Below are 15,585 nucleotides of genomic sequence, written 5' to 3' on the forward strand. Positions count from 1 at the left end.
CTCTACTTCTGATCCAGCTCCCTGCTAATGCGCCTGGGGAAGCAATGGAAGATATCCTTGGATCCCTTCACCCAGTGGGAGACCCGGGTGAAGCCCCTGGCTCCTGGCTTTGGCTTGGCCCAGCCCCAGCTGTTGTAGCCATTTGAGGAGTAAACCAGAGGATGGAAGATCTCTCTCCACCCCCCATCCCTCTCTATAACTCTGTCTTTCAAATAAATAAAATAAATCTAAAAAAATAAAAAAAAGCATGCATGGGGCAGGCGTTTTGCCTACCAGTTAAGATGCCCACATCCCACACTGGAGTGCCTGGGTTCAAAGGCTTCTGACTCCTACTTCCTGCTAATTCATATCCCGAGAGGTAGCAGAAGATGGCTCAAGTGGCTGGGTTTCTACCATCCATATGCAAGACCAGGATTTATTTCTGGCTCCCAGCTTGGCCCTGGTCTGGCCCCAGACATTTTTTCTTATTTTTCTTTGAGGAAACATACATTAAACATGCAGTCCTAAAAATATTGTCTTGGGCTCATGGTTGTGGTACAGCAGGTGAAGCCATAGCTTAAGATAAACCCTATCTGCTGCTGGAGTACTGGTTTGAAGCCTTGCTCCTCCACTTCCCATTCAGCTTCCTGCTAATGCACCTCAGAAGGCAATGGATGATGGCTCAAGTATTTAGGTCCCTGCCAATTACGTGGGGGACCTGAATGGAGTTCCTGGCTCCTGTTTTGGGCCTGGTCCAGTCCTTGTTGTTGTGGCTATTTAGGGAATGAACCAGTGGATGGCAATCTCTGCAACTTTGCCTTTCAAATAAATCAACCTTTCTGTAAAAATGAAAATGTTGTCCTTTACATCTCAGAAAGTCTCAGGAGAAATGTGAGCGATGTTGTCAGAGGGAGAAAACGAGTCTTATCTGTGTGTAGGGAGAGACAATCTATATCCTGGGGCTCAAGGTTCAATCTGCAGGGGAGAAGTGAAAAGTTGAGCGCCTTCAAAGTACTTATAAATAGAAACTAAGCCAGTGGGAGAAAAACCTGGCCAAGCCCATTTCCCCTGAAACCTGGAAGGCCAGCACAAAAACCTGTTTTTGCTTCAACACAAAAAATAACTGAAAAAAAAAAATCCTCTCTATCGTCACTAGAGATAGACAAGCTTCATCTCCCAACAAAAAAAGAGTTAGGGAGGACTAGGGATTGGAAAATTTGTTTCCATATGAGATGTTCAATCATTTAGGCTTTTACTGCTTCCATACTGTGCACTGCTGTGATTTTTACTCACTTACTTGGCCCTACTTACCTTTCTGAAGTTCAGTATCTGCATAAATAGGTAGCTAGTTAAGTTGGATGTGGCAAATTGTATTTTCCAAAGTCAGTCAAATAACCCCTCTAGCCCACATGTTCTACAATAGAACCTTGCCACTCCTCTGTCAACAAGTGTAACTCACTCCCCTTCCCCTGAATCTGGGTTGACCTTATGATTTTGCCTGTAACTAAGAAAAATATATCCCAATATCTCCATTATACACTAGACACATAGTACATGCTTTACAGAACAAAATTTTCTGTTAAGAAGCTTCAACATAAGGCATCATTAAATCCCTAGTTCAACATTAGACAGGGTATAGCATGAATTGATTCAATATCAGATTTTGTTTAGAGACAAAAATTCAATCACATTATTGGGGGATATTACAAACATACTAAGGTGAATCATTTAACAATAAATGATTGGGATAAATCTTTGGCCATGGGACCACGGTACTCATAAAATTGCAATTTTTCTATATTGATGGAACCCTTTATACATTTAATTTCTTTCCGGTCATGAGCAAAGGTAGAGAACATGGGTTGGCAAGCCATAGTCCACAGACCAAGTCAGGCCCACCATCTGCTTTTGTAAGTAAAGAGCTATTGGGACACGTAGACATCTGTTCAATTACAGATAGTGTGCTGCAGCTTTCCTGCCACAATGTCAGAGCTAAGCAGTTGCAACAAAGGTTTTTATGACCCAAAAAACCTAAAATATTTACTCTGCTCATTTATTGAAAAAGTGTGCCATCTTTGATGTAAATCAATACTTTTCCCACTGTTAACAATAATAAGTTGCATAAGTTATATTTTATAAGACTAAGGAGAAATCCTTGTTGTGGGGAGGCTCTCTTCATTTAGATTTGAATGCAGGCAGGTTACATGGTAACCAGGAAGTACTTTCTCTGAGATTTAAGTAAAAGAACCACATTGATATTACTAACTGTGTCATCTACAGTGGCATACATAATCTGAGGTTGTTGGGATATTTGGTAAGATCCAGTCTCCTAGGATCACTAAATGGAGAGTAGGTGGTTAGTGGGACATTTAGAAAAGCAACCCAATCAGTGTTCCAGCCATCGAGATCCTTGCCTTGTCTGCAGGTGTTAACCTGGCCCAGGGCTTGTCTGCTCGTCGGTCATAGTCGGGAGAATCAGTGACTTCCACATACTCATTAAACCGTAGGATCCTTCGAGCTTGGAGCTCTGCTACTGTGGGTCTCAGGCTGAGCTGCAGAAAGACAGGAAAAAAAGGTGGAGTTCAGTGAACCAATGACTGCCTCATGGTGGCAAGTTTTCCATAGAGAACTCCTCCAAGTTATGGTTAAACAGGGTCACTTTCAGGTATCAAAAAAAAAAAAAAAAAAAAAAAAAGGCAGCAGCATCTTGGGAATTTGTAATGAGAACTAGAAAGCAATGTGCCCTAATTTTTGAGACTATAAAAATCATCCTTGTTAGCTAGGTCACAGTCTTGGACAGCCATCTGCATTACACTCTTCCCCCCAACCTTCCTGGCTCTGAGATGAAGACCTGCCTGTCATCCCTGACACAAGGAGCACGCAGCCTCGCAGGCACCACAGTAGGGAGCCCGGGTACAAGAGGGCTGCTCTTGTGGTCCAAGGATCAAGACAAAGGTTGTGAAATTCTTAGAAATGAGAGTAAATGTCTCTGTTCCTGTTACATGAAACCCATATATTCAAAATGCTCAATGTTGCAACACAGAAATGAGCCAGTGAAGGCTGTGCATACAGCAGTCTTCCTTGAGAAAAGAAGGACCCAGTACCCAAGCTTGACCAGAAAAGCCACAGTGCAGGAAAGAGGAGGGGACAGTTGCTGGAGAACCATACTTCAGTGGGGCCCAAACTGTTTAAAATCAGCTGCCACCTTTCCAACACCTCTGATCACTTGGGTTCCTCCATGTGATCTTTGCCAAATTATAATTCTACTGAATCGAGTCAGCCCTTTGGGTGTTTACTTTCCTCTCTGGGCCCTTTCTAAAGCCCAAACTGCTCTGATGGCTGAAAGAAACCTGACTTGCTGACTAACAGCATCATCTACCCTCAGTAATTGAGGTTTACCCCTTGTTATGGTCTTCTCAGTAGGGACAAAAAAAAAAAAAAAATCTTAGTATTTCTGGATAAATAAACCCAGGACTCTGTTTCACCTATAGGGTTCATTTTCAGTATCTTTTCTTTCTCATCAGTATCTGGCTATAGTTAGACTGTCTCCTCTTTGGGGATATTCCATATTTTCATAGGCTCAAGAACAGTACACTATGCATGGACTCTGCAGTTGAAAGTAGCCCCTTTCCTGGCCTCAGTTTTATCCCAACTAAATTCAGAGGCTGAACTAGGTCAATGCCCTGATTGAGACAAGACATTTAGGGACTCTTAAAAGGCCTAGGTCCATACCCTACGCCTCTCTGATCTGGGATATGGTAACTACAGCTCCTTCTGTCTTCATAGAGCCCTAGTAGGCAATAGACAGGGGAGGGAATAAAGCATGTGGTTCTATTCTTCTCCTAGCTGCTGTCCAACTGGATTGCAGGTGGAGGTAAGGACACAGAGGAACACTTGTCCCTGAGGACCAGCCAGAAGGCAGGGGACCAATGGCTACACAGGTCAGAAATTCTCCATTCAGTTTTGCCCCTTAGAATGGGGCCAACAGTGTTACAAGCTGACTGTCCCCTGTGGCAGGGAGCTCAGTATGGTGGGGGCAAGTGGAAGGAAGGGAGAAGGACAGGCACTGTCGCTTCAAGGAGGGGCCCAGCTGGACTGAAAAAAAACTCTGTGTATGGCAGGAGTGAGCCCTGAGCAATGAGAAGTGGCTACTGCTCACCAGGAGCTGAAGTACAAGGCCACTGAAGGCCAGCAGAGCCATCCCCAGACAGATTACAGAAGCTTTCAGCTTGATCATTATTTGACATTTAGGAGCTTTGGGAAAACAAGAAATGAATTAAGATCTTTTTCCCTGAAAAATAAAAATCTTTCCAAATACAGTCCCTATAACTTTTCCATGGAAATGGAGTATTTCCTGCACCCACCTTGAAATGCTTCTGCCGTGATCTCCTCAGCCAACCCACAAAAATGTGGGTCAGGCCACACACTTCACTGCAATGTCATATTTTAGTCACTCTGCCCTTTTCCAGGTATGAAAGGTATAGCTGAAGAATTATTATAAGAATTTAAATGAAATATAAGCTCTGATAGTACTTAATTTTCCAAAGACTGTTATTATTTTAACAGAGAAAAAATGATGGCCTTGGAATCAGATTTATATTTTATAAATAAGTAGAAACAGTTGTCTGAGTTTTGGAGGGAAACCATTTGTCAATTTCAGTAGCGTTGCAACTGGCAGGGTAGATGATCAAGTTCACTTAATAAATTATTCCTCCAGCTCTCAAACAGAATAGTGGCATATATTCACTGGTACCAAAATATTTATCTAATATTTTAAAAACTAAATGTAAAGTACAGTATTTTTTAAACAATTTTTAAAAATGGAAATATATTTGCTGAAATGCTAATGATGGATTTCTCTGCATGGAAGACTCCTGAGTATTTTTATTTTATTTTTGTTCCTCTTTTCAGTTTTAATTTTTTTTTTTTTTTTTTTGACAGAGTGGACAGTGAGAGAGAGAGACAGAGAGAAAGGTCTTCCCTCGCCGTTGGTTCACCCTCCGAATGGCCGCTGCGGCCGGCGCACCACGCTGATCTGAAGCCAGGAGCCAGGTGCTTCTCTTGGTCTCCCATGCGGGTGTAGGGCCCAAGGACTTGGGCCATCCTCCACTGCACTCCCTGGCCACAGCAGAGAGCTGGCCTGGAAGAGGGGCAACCGGGACAGAATCCGGCACTCCGACTGGGACTAGAACCCGGTGTGCCAGCGCCGCAAGGCGGAGTTTTAAGAATTTTAACACAGAATGTGTATTTTCAGAACCAGAAAATGCAATTTAAAACTATCTGATTACTAACTTGTCAAAATTAACATTGTATTACATTGATTTTAAACCAATGATTACAGGAATAATTACTAATAGCACTAATCACTCCTAAACGTGAGATTTGTATTTTTTAAAAAAGCAATATATATTTCAAAACACACAAGCTCATTAACAGTCATAATTTTATCACCTTTCTGCTGAGTCTGCGTTTAAGTTCCATTTTTGCTTCTTGTTCTTCCTCTTCATTCTTTTCTGTTTATTAAGGAGGGAAAGGCATGATGACTTAGTTACTAAAGATAACTTTATAATCAGAAGAGCATATCAGGCCACAATTATCAGACTCTCACAGAAACTGATCAAACACTTCACTAATATCTTTGAGAAGCTGCCAAAAGATTTTGTAGAAAGATAATTTATATATGAAATTTTTTCTTGTAGGAGTGGTTTACTAATTTTAAACCTTTTTGTTTCCTGACTTCTTGCTCCATTCTGAAAAAACACAAGAGTGCCTGTCAACTCAAGGACTCATGAAACACAATTTACCAGAACTCAGATAAAAGTTTACTTCTGGATCTGATTTTCATGTGAAAATCTGAGACATATTAGAAGAGCAAATTAGAACCATCCGATGCACGTCTGAGCTGCTGATTTCCATTCAAATCCAACCAAAATATTTGATTTGTCTTCCTTGGTTTCCATAGAAGCAGAATGTAAGCATCTCTTTGAACCGTGCTTTCAAACCAGAACGTTCCGAATGGGGTTATGGTGTACTGTGGGTGGAAACGATTTATTTTCTTGTGACTTTGACTTTCCAAAGTCTTCTCTTTCTCTACTGCTTCACCAAGTAGTACAATTTAATGCTGTCCAACAGATGAGATTAAAGAAAAATAACATGAAGAATGTTTTTAAGAAACAACCAGCCCTCCAGGTTTTATGAGCTGCTTATTTGAGAACTTTTTTCTGTTGCTTCCCGCAGCACATCATCTATTTGATATGTGAGGACAGATCTTATTTCTTGGATACTAACACTTATGAAAGATTATCTTTTAAAAAAAGCTATTACAAACTCTATTCAAGAAAATTCACAGTCTAACGGCTCAACCAAAAGGTTGAAAAAGAAAAATCTCTTCTATGAAAGATAATTATATTTATTTTTAAAATTCAAAGACTTCTTACCCCTAAGATTATTAAAATATTAATATTCCATACTTGCAACACTTGTATTTCCATGTTGAACAGGCTAAATTCACTATGAATTTTCCTTCTCTGGACCAGGAAGTTTCTACATCCTTCTGAAATACTAATCTTAATTCAAAAGAAAGAGAATGATCAGTCTATCTAGGGAGTGAACACAAAATCAAATAACTCATGAAACAAGAAACAACTAGTTTATATCCTTTCATTAAATGCCTATAAATTGTTCTATAATTCAAATTTTTTCCTATGAAAATAGTATAGGTTTTTCTAACTGCTTCACAAAATATATCTTTTCAGATCTTTAAAATACATACTTAGCCTCAATTAATTACTTATGAGTAGGATAAAACACATGGATTGTCAGTTATACAAAAGAGACAAATGACAAACTTGTGGGGCATGTGATTCACATCAAAGCTTTACAGGGTGAGGGCTTTGATGATATTATTAACGAATAGTCAATTCTTCCTATGCAGTAATTATGCGACATTTTTAAACGTTATTTTCAAAAAGATGAAAAAGATGGATATTTAGTGCATCCCAAAGGCAACAAATATTCCAATTTTCATTAAATATGTAAAATGTAATTTCCTTCAAGGGAATATTAGACAATTTTGCTTATTAAGCATATTGAATAATGAGGTAACAGCCAGTGATATTTTGAAAAAGGGCCAGCTGCAGTAAGGGGAGTTAAGTAAACAGGATTTCACTATCTGGGGACTCTTTTTTGGCATCAGGAACTGACTTCCTCATATTTCCCAGTTTCAAAAAACTTCTAAAGAAGCTAGAGGAAGACGGTGAGAGGTGGAGGGAAGCCAACATGACTTTTCCTCTGAGTCTTATTAAATAGTTATTGTAAAATCTCTTAGAAAGTCAAGGTTAAATTTAAGATTAATACTTGGAAATTCAAATTTTTTTGTTTGCATATTTCCTTCATTTTTTGATTCATTAGAGGACCAATTAGGAAGTAGTGACCTTTCTGGTCACTTTGGCCTGGAGGGATATTTGTGAAGGAAGTGACGCGGTTCATTGACAATCTTGTTCGCAGCAACTCCCATCACAGCAGAGAGGGGTGGAGGCTTCGGAACAGCCACAGGAAGCATTTCCCATAAACACACAAACAATACATGTGGTTCAACAGCCACAGGCACCACAGGAAACCTGCCTGGCTGGTGAGTGTTGCCCAGACTAGGTTGCGGATGAATGAAAAGGAGAAGAAAGAAAAGTATAGAAGTCCCAACAACTACAGTATTATATTCTTGAGTCATCAATTCAGATTAATGGGTTCAAAAAAGTCAAATATTTTTTGTGGTTTCTGTCTGTTTTTGCAGTTTTGTATGTTTCCATGTGGCTGTTCACAAGTGAAAATGCAAGTATAAATTTATGTTGAAATACATAAAAAATAAGCTGGATCAACAGACGGACAGATATGTGATAAAGCAAGGTATTAAGAGTAGAATATAGATGATAGCTGTATGTATTTTTTCTGTAAAATTCCTCCATCGTTCCTATAGATTCAAAAATTTTTCATACTAAAATGTTGGGGAAGCATACATACAGAACTCAATGGCCTAACCCACTTTTTTTCTCTAAAAGACAGACATACACTTTCAGCTAAATATTGCTAAGAGGGTCTTTTTCAAATCTTGCCCTGTGAAAGGTATTCCATATGCATCACTTTTCCTGGTTTGTGAAAGTTGAGCTTTCAAGCAAAAGTTTCTTTTTGAGGCTTTTTAAGGAACTAGCTATAAATGCATAACTAAATATAACTTAATATCCATATTTTTTTCAAAAATTTTAGTGTCACCGACATAGTTGGGAAAGAATTCAAGTAAGAAGTAAGTAGGAGAATGACACTAAGCAAGAACACTTTTCCTGTGGCGTCTGATGAAAGCTGCCAACATTTATGCCATCTCATTCATGTGTGTTCTACCATCAATGGGCTCTGATAGGAGAACTACTGAATGTCTTATGCTGTGAATAGTCTCCCAGTTGGTCCAGAAAAGACGACCTAGTTACTTCAAAACGACACCACGGCACACACACACTTTTCTTTGAAGAGATCATCCTATTGCTTTTTGCACAAAAGCTGGAGGTGAAACACAGAAACACAGGACCACAATCTACCTGGAAGAACCCAAAGGTCAAGAGGGACTGAGCAACGTTCGTAGCTAAACCACTCAGCTCCCTGGGACCGATCTGCAGAAAGCCTGGGAAAACTGCTAGAATGAACCTCACCGGCTCTCTTGGCTTCCCTTGGCCATACAATACTGTGTCAGGAGATCACAAGCCAGTTATCAGCTTCTCCAGACTGGAAATGTGTCTTTTGTTTCCAGAATAAACATTCTTAGATGTACTTAGAAGGAAGTGAAAAACGGGCTGGAGTAAAATCTAAAGTTGACTTTGGTGTTTCACTCTTTCCCAAACCTCCAGGAAAACAGGGGGTATAAAAGCCAACACAGCACTTAAGATCAATGTGTGATAAATTTATGGATCCATGAAACAGTTCCTCAAACAACCAAACTCCAGTGTGGTTTGGCACTATTTGTCTCCCAGGAGCAGGAAAGAATTACCCAGAACTTGCTTGGCCATTTTTTCTAGGTATTGTATCAGACCTCCAAAAGGACATAATCTCTTTAGGAGCTTATGGTCTATATTTGAGCTTACTTAAAAGTTTAATGCAACAAATATTCACTTAGAACTTGTTATTGAAAGCAGTGAGCCTTTTTTCATTTTGTTTGGCTGTCAAAATTAGACGTTGCTTTTACCCTTCCTAAGTTAAAACACAAACTGTGCCTTCTTTTCTAGTCATGATTTTTTTCTTCTCCAAAACAGGCTCTTCCACACACTGACTGTCACTTTAGTCCTGGGGTTCTGTTGCAAGTTATGCTCACAAACAACAAGGAAAGAAAGCATTGCAAGCAAAAAGACCTTAGGGACAGGGAAGATGCTACCCTCTGTGTTAAGCCTGCACTGTTGGGGTGCCTTAGTGATAGCAAGTAGAGTAAAAACCTGCAACTAAAATATCTCTTTCCTTCAGGAAGGAGAGCAGCTCAGATTGGCATCCAGCAGGCCAATTCAACTCTACTAGCCTGGTAGAAAAGATTTTCCCCATGCCAATGGCTCCTTACCATCGCAGTACTGCCCAGAGATCTGCCCATCCCTGATCTTTGGTGTTTCATATAGTAAAAAGCTCTTTTGAAACTAGATTAACAATATATAAAACACCAGCTAAGTTCATCTTAAAAACAGCCCTTTGTTAACTCACTGCAGTTGGTAGCCACACTGACACACAGGAGCATGATGGACTGCCTCTCTGTCAGACTTGGTCTTTTTTTTTTTTTTTTTTGACAGGCAGAGTGGACAGTGAGAGAGAGAGACAGAGAGAAAGGTCTTCCCTCACCGTTGGTTCATCCTCCAATGGCCGCCGCGGCAGGCACGCTGTGGCCGGCGCACCGCGCTGATCCGATGGCAGAAGCCAGGCACTTCTCCTGGTCTCCCATGGGGTGCAGGGCCCAAACACTTGGGCCATCCTCCACTGCACTCCCTGGCCACAGCAGAGAGCTGGCCTGGAAGAGGGGCAACCGGGACAGAATCCGGCGCTCCGACCGGGACCAGAACCCGGTGTGCCGGCGCTGCAAGGCAGAGGATTAGCCTAGTGAGCTGCGGCGCCAGCCTGGACTCGGTCTTTGATACAGATATGCCAATCAAAAACGCTAGAGTAGTGAGTACAGATTAAAGTCAGAGGATGGGGGGAAAAAATGGGAAAATGAGTATGGGAATTCTGCAAGTGCAGAGAAACTACAGCACCTTAAGAGGGAAGCAGAGTTACAACAACAAAGGAAAATGAAATATATTGAAAAATTCCTTTTACCATAATTTTGTTTTACATGGAGTCATTTGTTGAAACAAGCAACGAACTGTATTATTAATAATAATATAGGAATGTTTGATTTATTTCTTTGTGGATTCTCTGGCCTTTTCTTTGACATTTGTTTGCAAGTAGACTAGGACATTTTCTTCTATTTAACATTTGGATGAGAGAATGCATGTAGCATATTTCATCTTTTCTAACAATTGTTAAGACCACGACTGTAGTCTGATGGATATCAGGTTCAAAGATCTAAATAAAAAATAAAATTCAAGAATTTTTAGTATATAAATAACTATATGTAATTGTCTTATAAATGAGCTATTTCAGTTAGTTGTGAGTAAATGAATATATTATGGTTTCCCACTAATAAATGGATCATGTCTAGAAGCAGTTTATTAATGGTTATACAAAGAACCCTTGAGTAATATAGAATACTCACGTTTCAATATATTTCTTTGCTCTAATTCTTCAGTTGTGGGTCTCTGGCTGAGTCTCCTATGATGACAAAAAGGCAACACTACAAGTTACAAATAAGGACCCTTTAGTTGGAGATGCAAAATAAAAGAACAAAACAATGTTTCTTTTTTTAAATTATTTTGAGAAATAAAAGTCCATTTTTTAAGTTAAAAAATAAAAGTCTTCTTCCCATTACTCTGGAGATTACAGATGGCAGCTAAGTCTATTAACTGTCCCCCTTCTCCATTCTCTCTCTCCCCTTTAGAAATAGAACTGCCTGGGTTTTAGCAAAGTGTCTGGCTCCAGCCATCTGCCTCCCCAGTAGCTGTATCTGGTTATGTGACTGAGTTTTTACAATGGATGGGACAGACTGATATCTGTAACTTCCACTTTTTACCCTTAGAGTGACTGGGTGTGTATCCTCTTCTCTATCTTTCCTTCTAGCACAGGCTAGAACTTAACCTTGGTGGTGGAAGCCAGTTCTGATCATGCAGATGAGACTATCCAGAGGAAGGGAGAGAAATAAGAGGCAAGGCGATGGTGCTCGCCCGTGCTAGTTGGCCCTCTCTCTCTGATGTGAAAAAGAAAGAAACATACCTCATTGGAGCCCCTGTGCTTTTCGGTGTCTGTTACAACAGATTAGTTAATATGTAGATTATCAGAGTTTAAAGCAGGCTGCTGCCCAAGAGGCCATGCCAATTCAGGAGAGACTGTCCATACTGCACAGTACTGTACATGGACCTCTGCTATGGGGGCCTGAAATGAACATATTATACATAAATTTATTTTGAAATCGACAGGCCCTTCCTTCTGCCCTCAAGAAAATCCAGGTTCATTTGGGATTAGATGCTAATCTATTTGACATGAGATCTGGATATGCTAATAATCCTTAATCACTTTGCTCTGGTCATGTTTATGTGAGTAATTTGTTGTTAATCAAAGAGAAAAACTTTTCTGGATATAAGCTGAATTTGTGCAAAGTAAACTAATATATAGGAAACATGATCTTAAAATCAGATATTATGAATTTTAGATATGGCTATGTCAGAAATGCTATGAAGGACTGAAATTAATATTTTAAATATCTCCTTAAAATATTGTTTACATTTAATCATTATCAGAGCTACCCTGAAATTAACTTCTTAAGTATTTGAGCCACAAAAAACCTCAGTGAACATCTGTGTCTATGCTAGCCAGATTTTGTGCCATCCATGTAGCCATATATCTTGTCTATATATCTGTAATTACAATATATTGGACTCTTTGTAATATCCCAAATACATCATCTTTCTTTTACTAATGGAGTTTTCTCCCTCTGGAATGCCTTCTCTCCTTTTCATCCTACTGAAATCTTACAAATGAATTCACAAAGTACCTTGAAGCTGTCTTTTCCTGAAAGTGAAAATTAAAGACACCGTCCTGTTTTTTGCCCATACGCAATAGTGGCACAGACTACACATTGATTAAAGCACTTAACACACAGGTCAATATAAAGCCAATAATCACAGCTATCATTTATCCATACTTTTAAAAGTCCCAGATACTGTGCCAGGTGCTTTCCTTACACTATTTTGAATCCTAAAACCAATTTGCAGAGCAGCAGCCAGCTCCCATTTTACATACGGGGAAATGATAGATTGCTACTATTTTTGTAAATGTAATTTCCCTTTTCTATTGTTTTCTTATTATATGTCAGTGTTGTATAAATGATATTGGTTTTCACAGATTAATCCCACATCTGTGAACCTGCTGAAGTTATTATATAGCGATTTCTGTACATTTTTCCAAAGTGTCCTAGTACACAGCACCATCTATTTGGAGTATTGCTTTCCTATAATTTATATCTTGTTTCACTACAAATAACTGTGGTCAGACTTTTAGTACGGGAAGAATGGGAAGCCTCTGTGTGCCTCTCTGTTTAATAAAAATGACTTTAAGGTCTCTATAAACTAAAGTATCAGCATAATTTTCAAAAAAACCTTTATTACTGATTAGGATTTTTAACAAAGAATTGCCAAATTTTATTTAATGCCACCTTAACATTTACTGAGGTGGGTAAATGAAACCTCACTTTTTAACTGCTTACTATGATGAACTACAATGATATTCTTTGTTTTTTTTGCATTATTTTACATTATTCTCTTTTGTACATTCTTCTTCACTGCAACATATAAACAAGGACAATAAAACAACCAAAAAACCTAGCGCACAAAGTATAAAACAGGAGACCACATACAAGAAAGAAGGCTGGGCAGAGAGCCTAGGATCCAACATCCTAACCTTGGTTCTGCTACTAAGGAACAGCGTGTCCTTGAGAAATTCCCTTAATCTTTCTGGTAATCTTGGTAATCTTGGTAAGATTACTAGTTTGACTTGTAAGATCCTTCCAGCTCCATACTGTTAATCACGTTAGTTCCTAAACCAGGAAACGGTCAAAGTTCAGGGCTGCAGTGAGACCAGCATGAAAAAGAGAGACCATTGGGGAACTATGCTTGAAATTCTTCCAGACTCTTGGGGAGAGTTCCAGGGCAGAGGGACACTCTAAGCCTCTTCCTGGACTGCCCGTTAGGCTGAGTTTTCCCCTCACATAGATGTCACCACAGCTGCCGTCTGTGAAATCTGTATCTGGTCCCATCACATGATCTCATATGGGCCACTCTCCCTTTGCAGTCAAGGCTTGCAGAATCCTCAGGCCAACCCCCAGCTGCACTGAAGTCATACAAGTCTTCCATTTCTAAGCGAGGACAGCAGCTGCCTCTACCTCCAGATCCAGGCTGTTCCCTTCTCCCAGTTATGCACCCTCCTGATGTCATTAGAATTACTGATATTTCAATGTACTTAAACCGCTAATCAAAAATGAGGGCTTCAGCATGAATGAAAATTCACTTCTGTGGACTTCCGAAGTTATTAGTGGCAAAAGCAGAAATCCCACTCAATGGCTTTAGGCGGCAAGAGATGTGAGAAGCCCCATTTATTTGAAGATAAAAGGGGAATTCTGTATAGGGGATATGGCTACCTGACTTGATGGAGTTTAGCCACTGAAGCTAACCAATCACGTTTGCAGTCTCACAATACCACATAGAAATGCTCGTGAGATGGCAAATTCAGCCAGGACTTGGGCAAATTGTGGACCTTGAGCCAAGTCCAGCTTGTCACCCTTTTTGGTAACAGTTTTATTGGCTCACAGCCATCCTCCCTTGTTTATATATCATTATGGCTGCTTTCATGTTGCCCCAAGCACAGCCAAGTAGCTGCAACAGAGATTGGCAGGCAAGTCTTGAAATATTTACCTACTGGTCCTTCATAAAAAGATTTGTTGATCCCAGGTTTAGGTGCTGGTGACCTTAAAGCCACTGGCTATTTGGACCAAAGGGCAGATTCTTTCAGGGGTTCCCCATCCAAGACCAACTTCTAGAGATCGCATGGGCCAGGTGTGCCCATCCACAAGGAAATCACAATGACCCCAGATAAGTAGGAATCTTCGAGAGGAAGAAAAGCATGAAATGGTCAGTGCTGGACCAAAGTTTCAGCAATTACCTGACAAGCTTGGTTCCAATTTGCTGTCGGATTTCCTGCCTCTCTTCCTCAGATGTGCGTTGCAAGATGTTTTTGTCCTCTAACTCTTTCTTGGATGGTCTGTTGCCAAGTTTGATAGCAAGAGTATCCCTTCGTCGTATTTTACTTGCCAAAGCACCTGAGGATTACAAAAGGGCAGAAATGCAGAGAGCAGCTCTGAGCCAGTGGTACTCGGGTTACACATGGCACACAGATCAAATCCTTTATCCTCATGCAAAAGGGGGAACTTAATTAACCTAAGAGGAAAAAGCTTTTGAGTTGGATGGAGTTCATTTTGAAAAAGACTAAAGAACTCTTTTTTTTTAAAAAAAAATGTTCTGAAGAAGATTGGGACACCATGAAAAACTTGGAAGTATCACCTCATCATTTGGAAAGTGATTTTTGAAGTTTGCTTTGCTGAAATGGTAGATTACGGAAATTACTGATTGCACAATGCCTTGTCTTTTTCATGTTTTAAAAAGTCAGTTCCTTTACTTATGCTGTACAGTTAATCCTTGTCTCGTCCTTTCCTTCACTCTGGCAAAGACCCTACCACACCGCTGGCAGAGGCCCTACAATGTAGAGCAATAACTTAACTCTCAGCGACCCAGGAATCCCTAAAGTCTCAACAGATGCTAGCTAATACCAGATGGCTCATATTTTCCCCCACTCTGTCCAAATTACAAGGAACTGAACAAACTGCTGTTCAAGCATTATGACAGTCACGGCTTTTCATAATCTATAAATTCAATCCCATAGGTCATCCTGCTCAGAAGGTTTTAAAAATTCCAGCACTTTCTAATTCCCTGAGTTACACACATGTAGTGAGAGTGCTCCACTTTAGTATCATTCCTTCTAGAAGGCAAACTATCTCACTCTCTGGGAAGCAGGGGTAGCTTTTAATTCTAAAAGGTAGTTGTCATTCTTGACTCATTTCTCTCTCTCTTCAAACTGCAGTAGAAAGGGAGTCAAATTCTCTGACTCCTCCAAGGGGTAATCTAAGGAATCCTGCACTGATGCTCTTATTCAAGAACCAGGGCAAAAAGACCTTTTGACCATTCTGAGAAGGCTCTCTGTGCCTAGAAAGTGTTGGTTCGCTTCATCAATGCAAATACGTCCATTCAGCTCAGAGATGAAGGCCAGACCCACCCTGTGACATCACCTTCTGGAAAGACCCGTCACCAAATGCCAAACTTCAGGACATCCACATTTCCAATGTGCGAGAGGCTCTTGTTCCTCAGGAAGGGCCGCCGCTTCTGTCTA

General features: G+C 40.1%; 1 protein-coding gene across 19 annotated transcripts in view; it reads right to left on the reverse strand.

The window, feature by feature from the left end:
- The window catches only part of PHACTR2 (phosphatase and actin regulator 2), a 324,330-nt gene that overhangs the window by 28,484 nt on the left and 280,261 nt on the right, over positions 1–15,585 (reverse strand). For all 19 annotated transcript variants that reach the window (XM_051854253.3, XM_089333678.1, XM_089333675.1 and 16 more), the window contains 4 exons: positions 14,305–14,461; positions 10,751–10,806; positions 5,431–5,492; positions 2,394–2,531 (listed from right to left, as the gene is read on the reverse strand). In XM_051854253.3, coding sequence (XP_051710213.1) covers positions 2,394–2,531; positions 5,431–5,492; positions 10,751–10,806; positions 14,305–14,461 — 413 coding nt within the window. The remainder of the gene's footprint in view (positions 1–2,393; positions 2,532–5,430; positions 5,493–10,750; positions 10,807–14,304; positions 14,462–15,585) is intronic.

This window comes from Oryctolagus cuniculus, chromosome 5, assembly GCF_051225735.1.
Source record: "Oryctolagus cuniculus isolate XC-2025 breed Fujian yellow rabbit chromosome 5, ASM5122573v1, whole genome shotgun sequence".
In the NCBI taxonomy this organism is placed as follows: Eukaryota; Metazoa; Chordata; class Mammalia; order Lagomorpha; family Leporidae; genus Oryctolagus; species Oryctolagus cuniculus.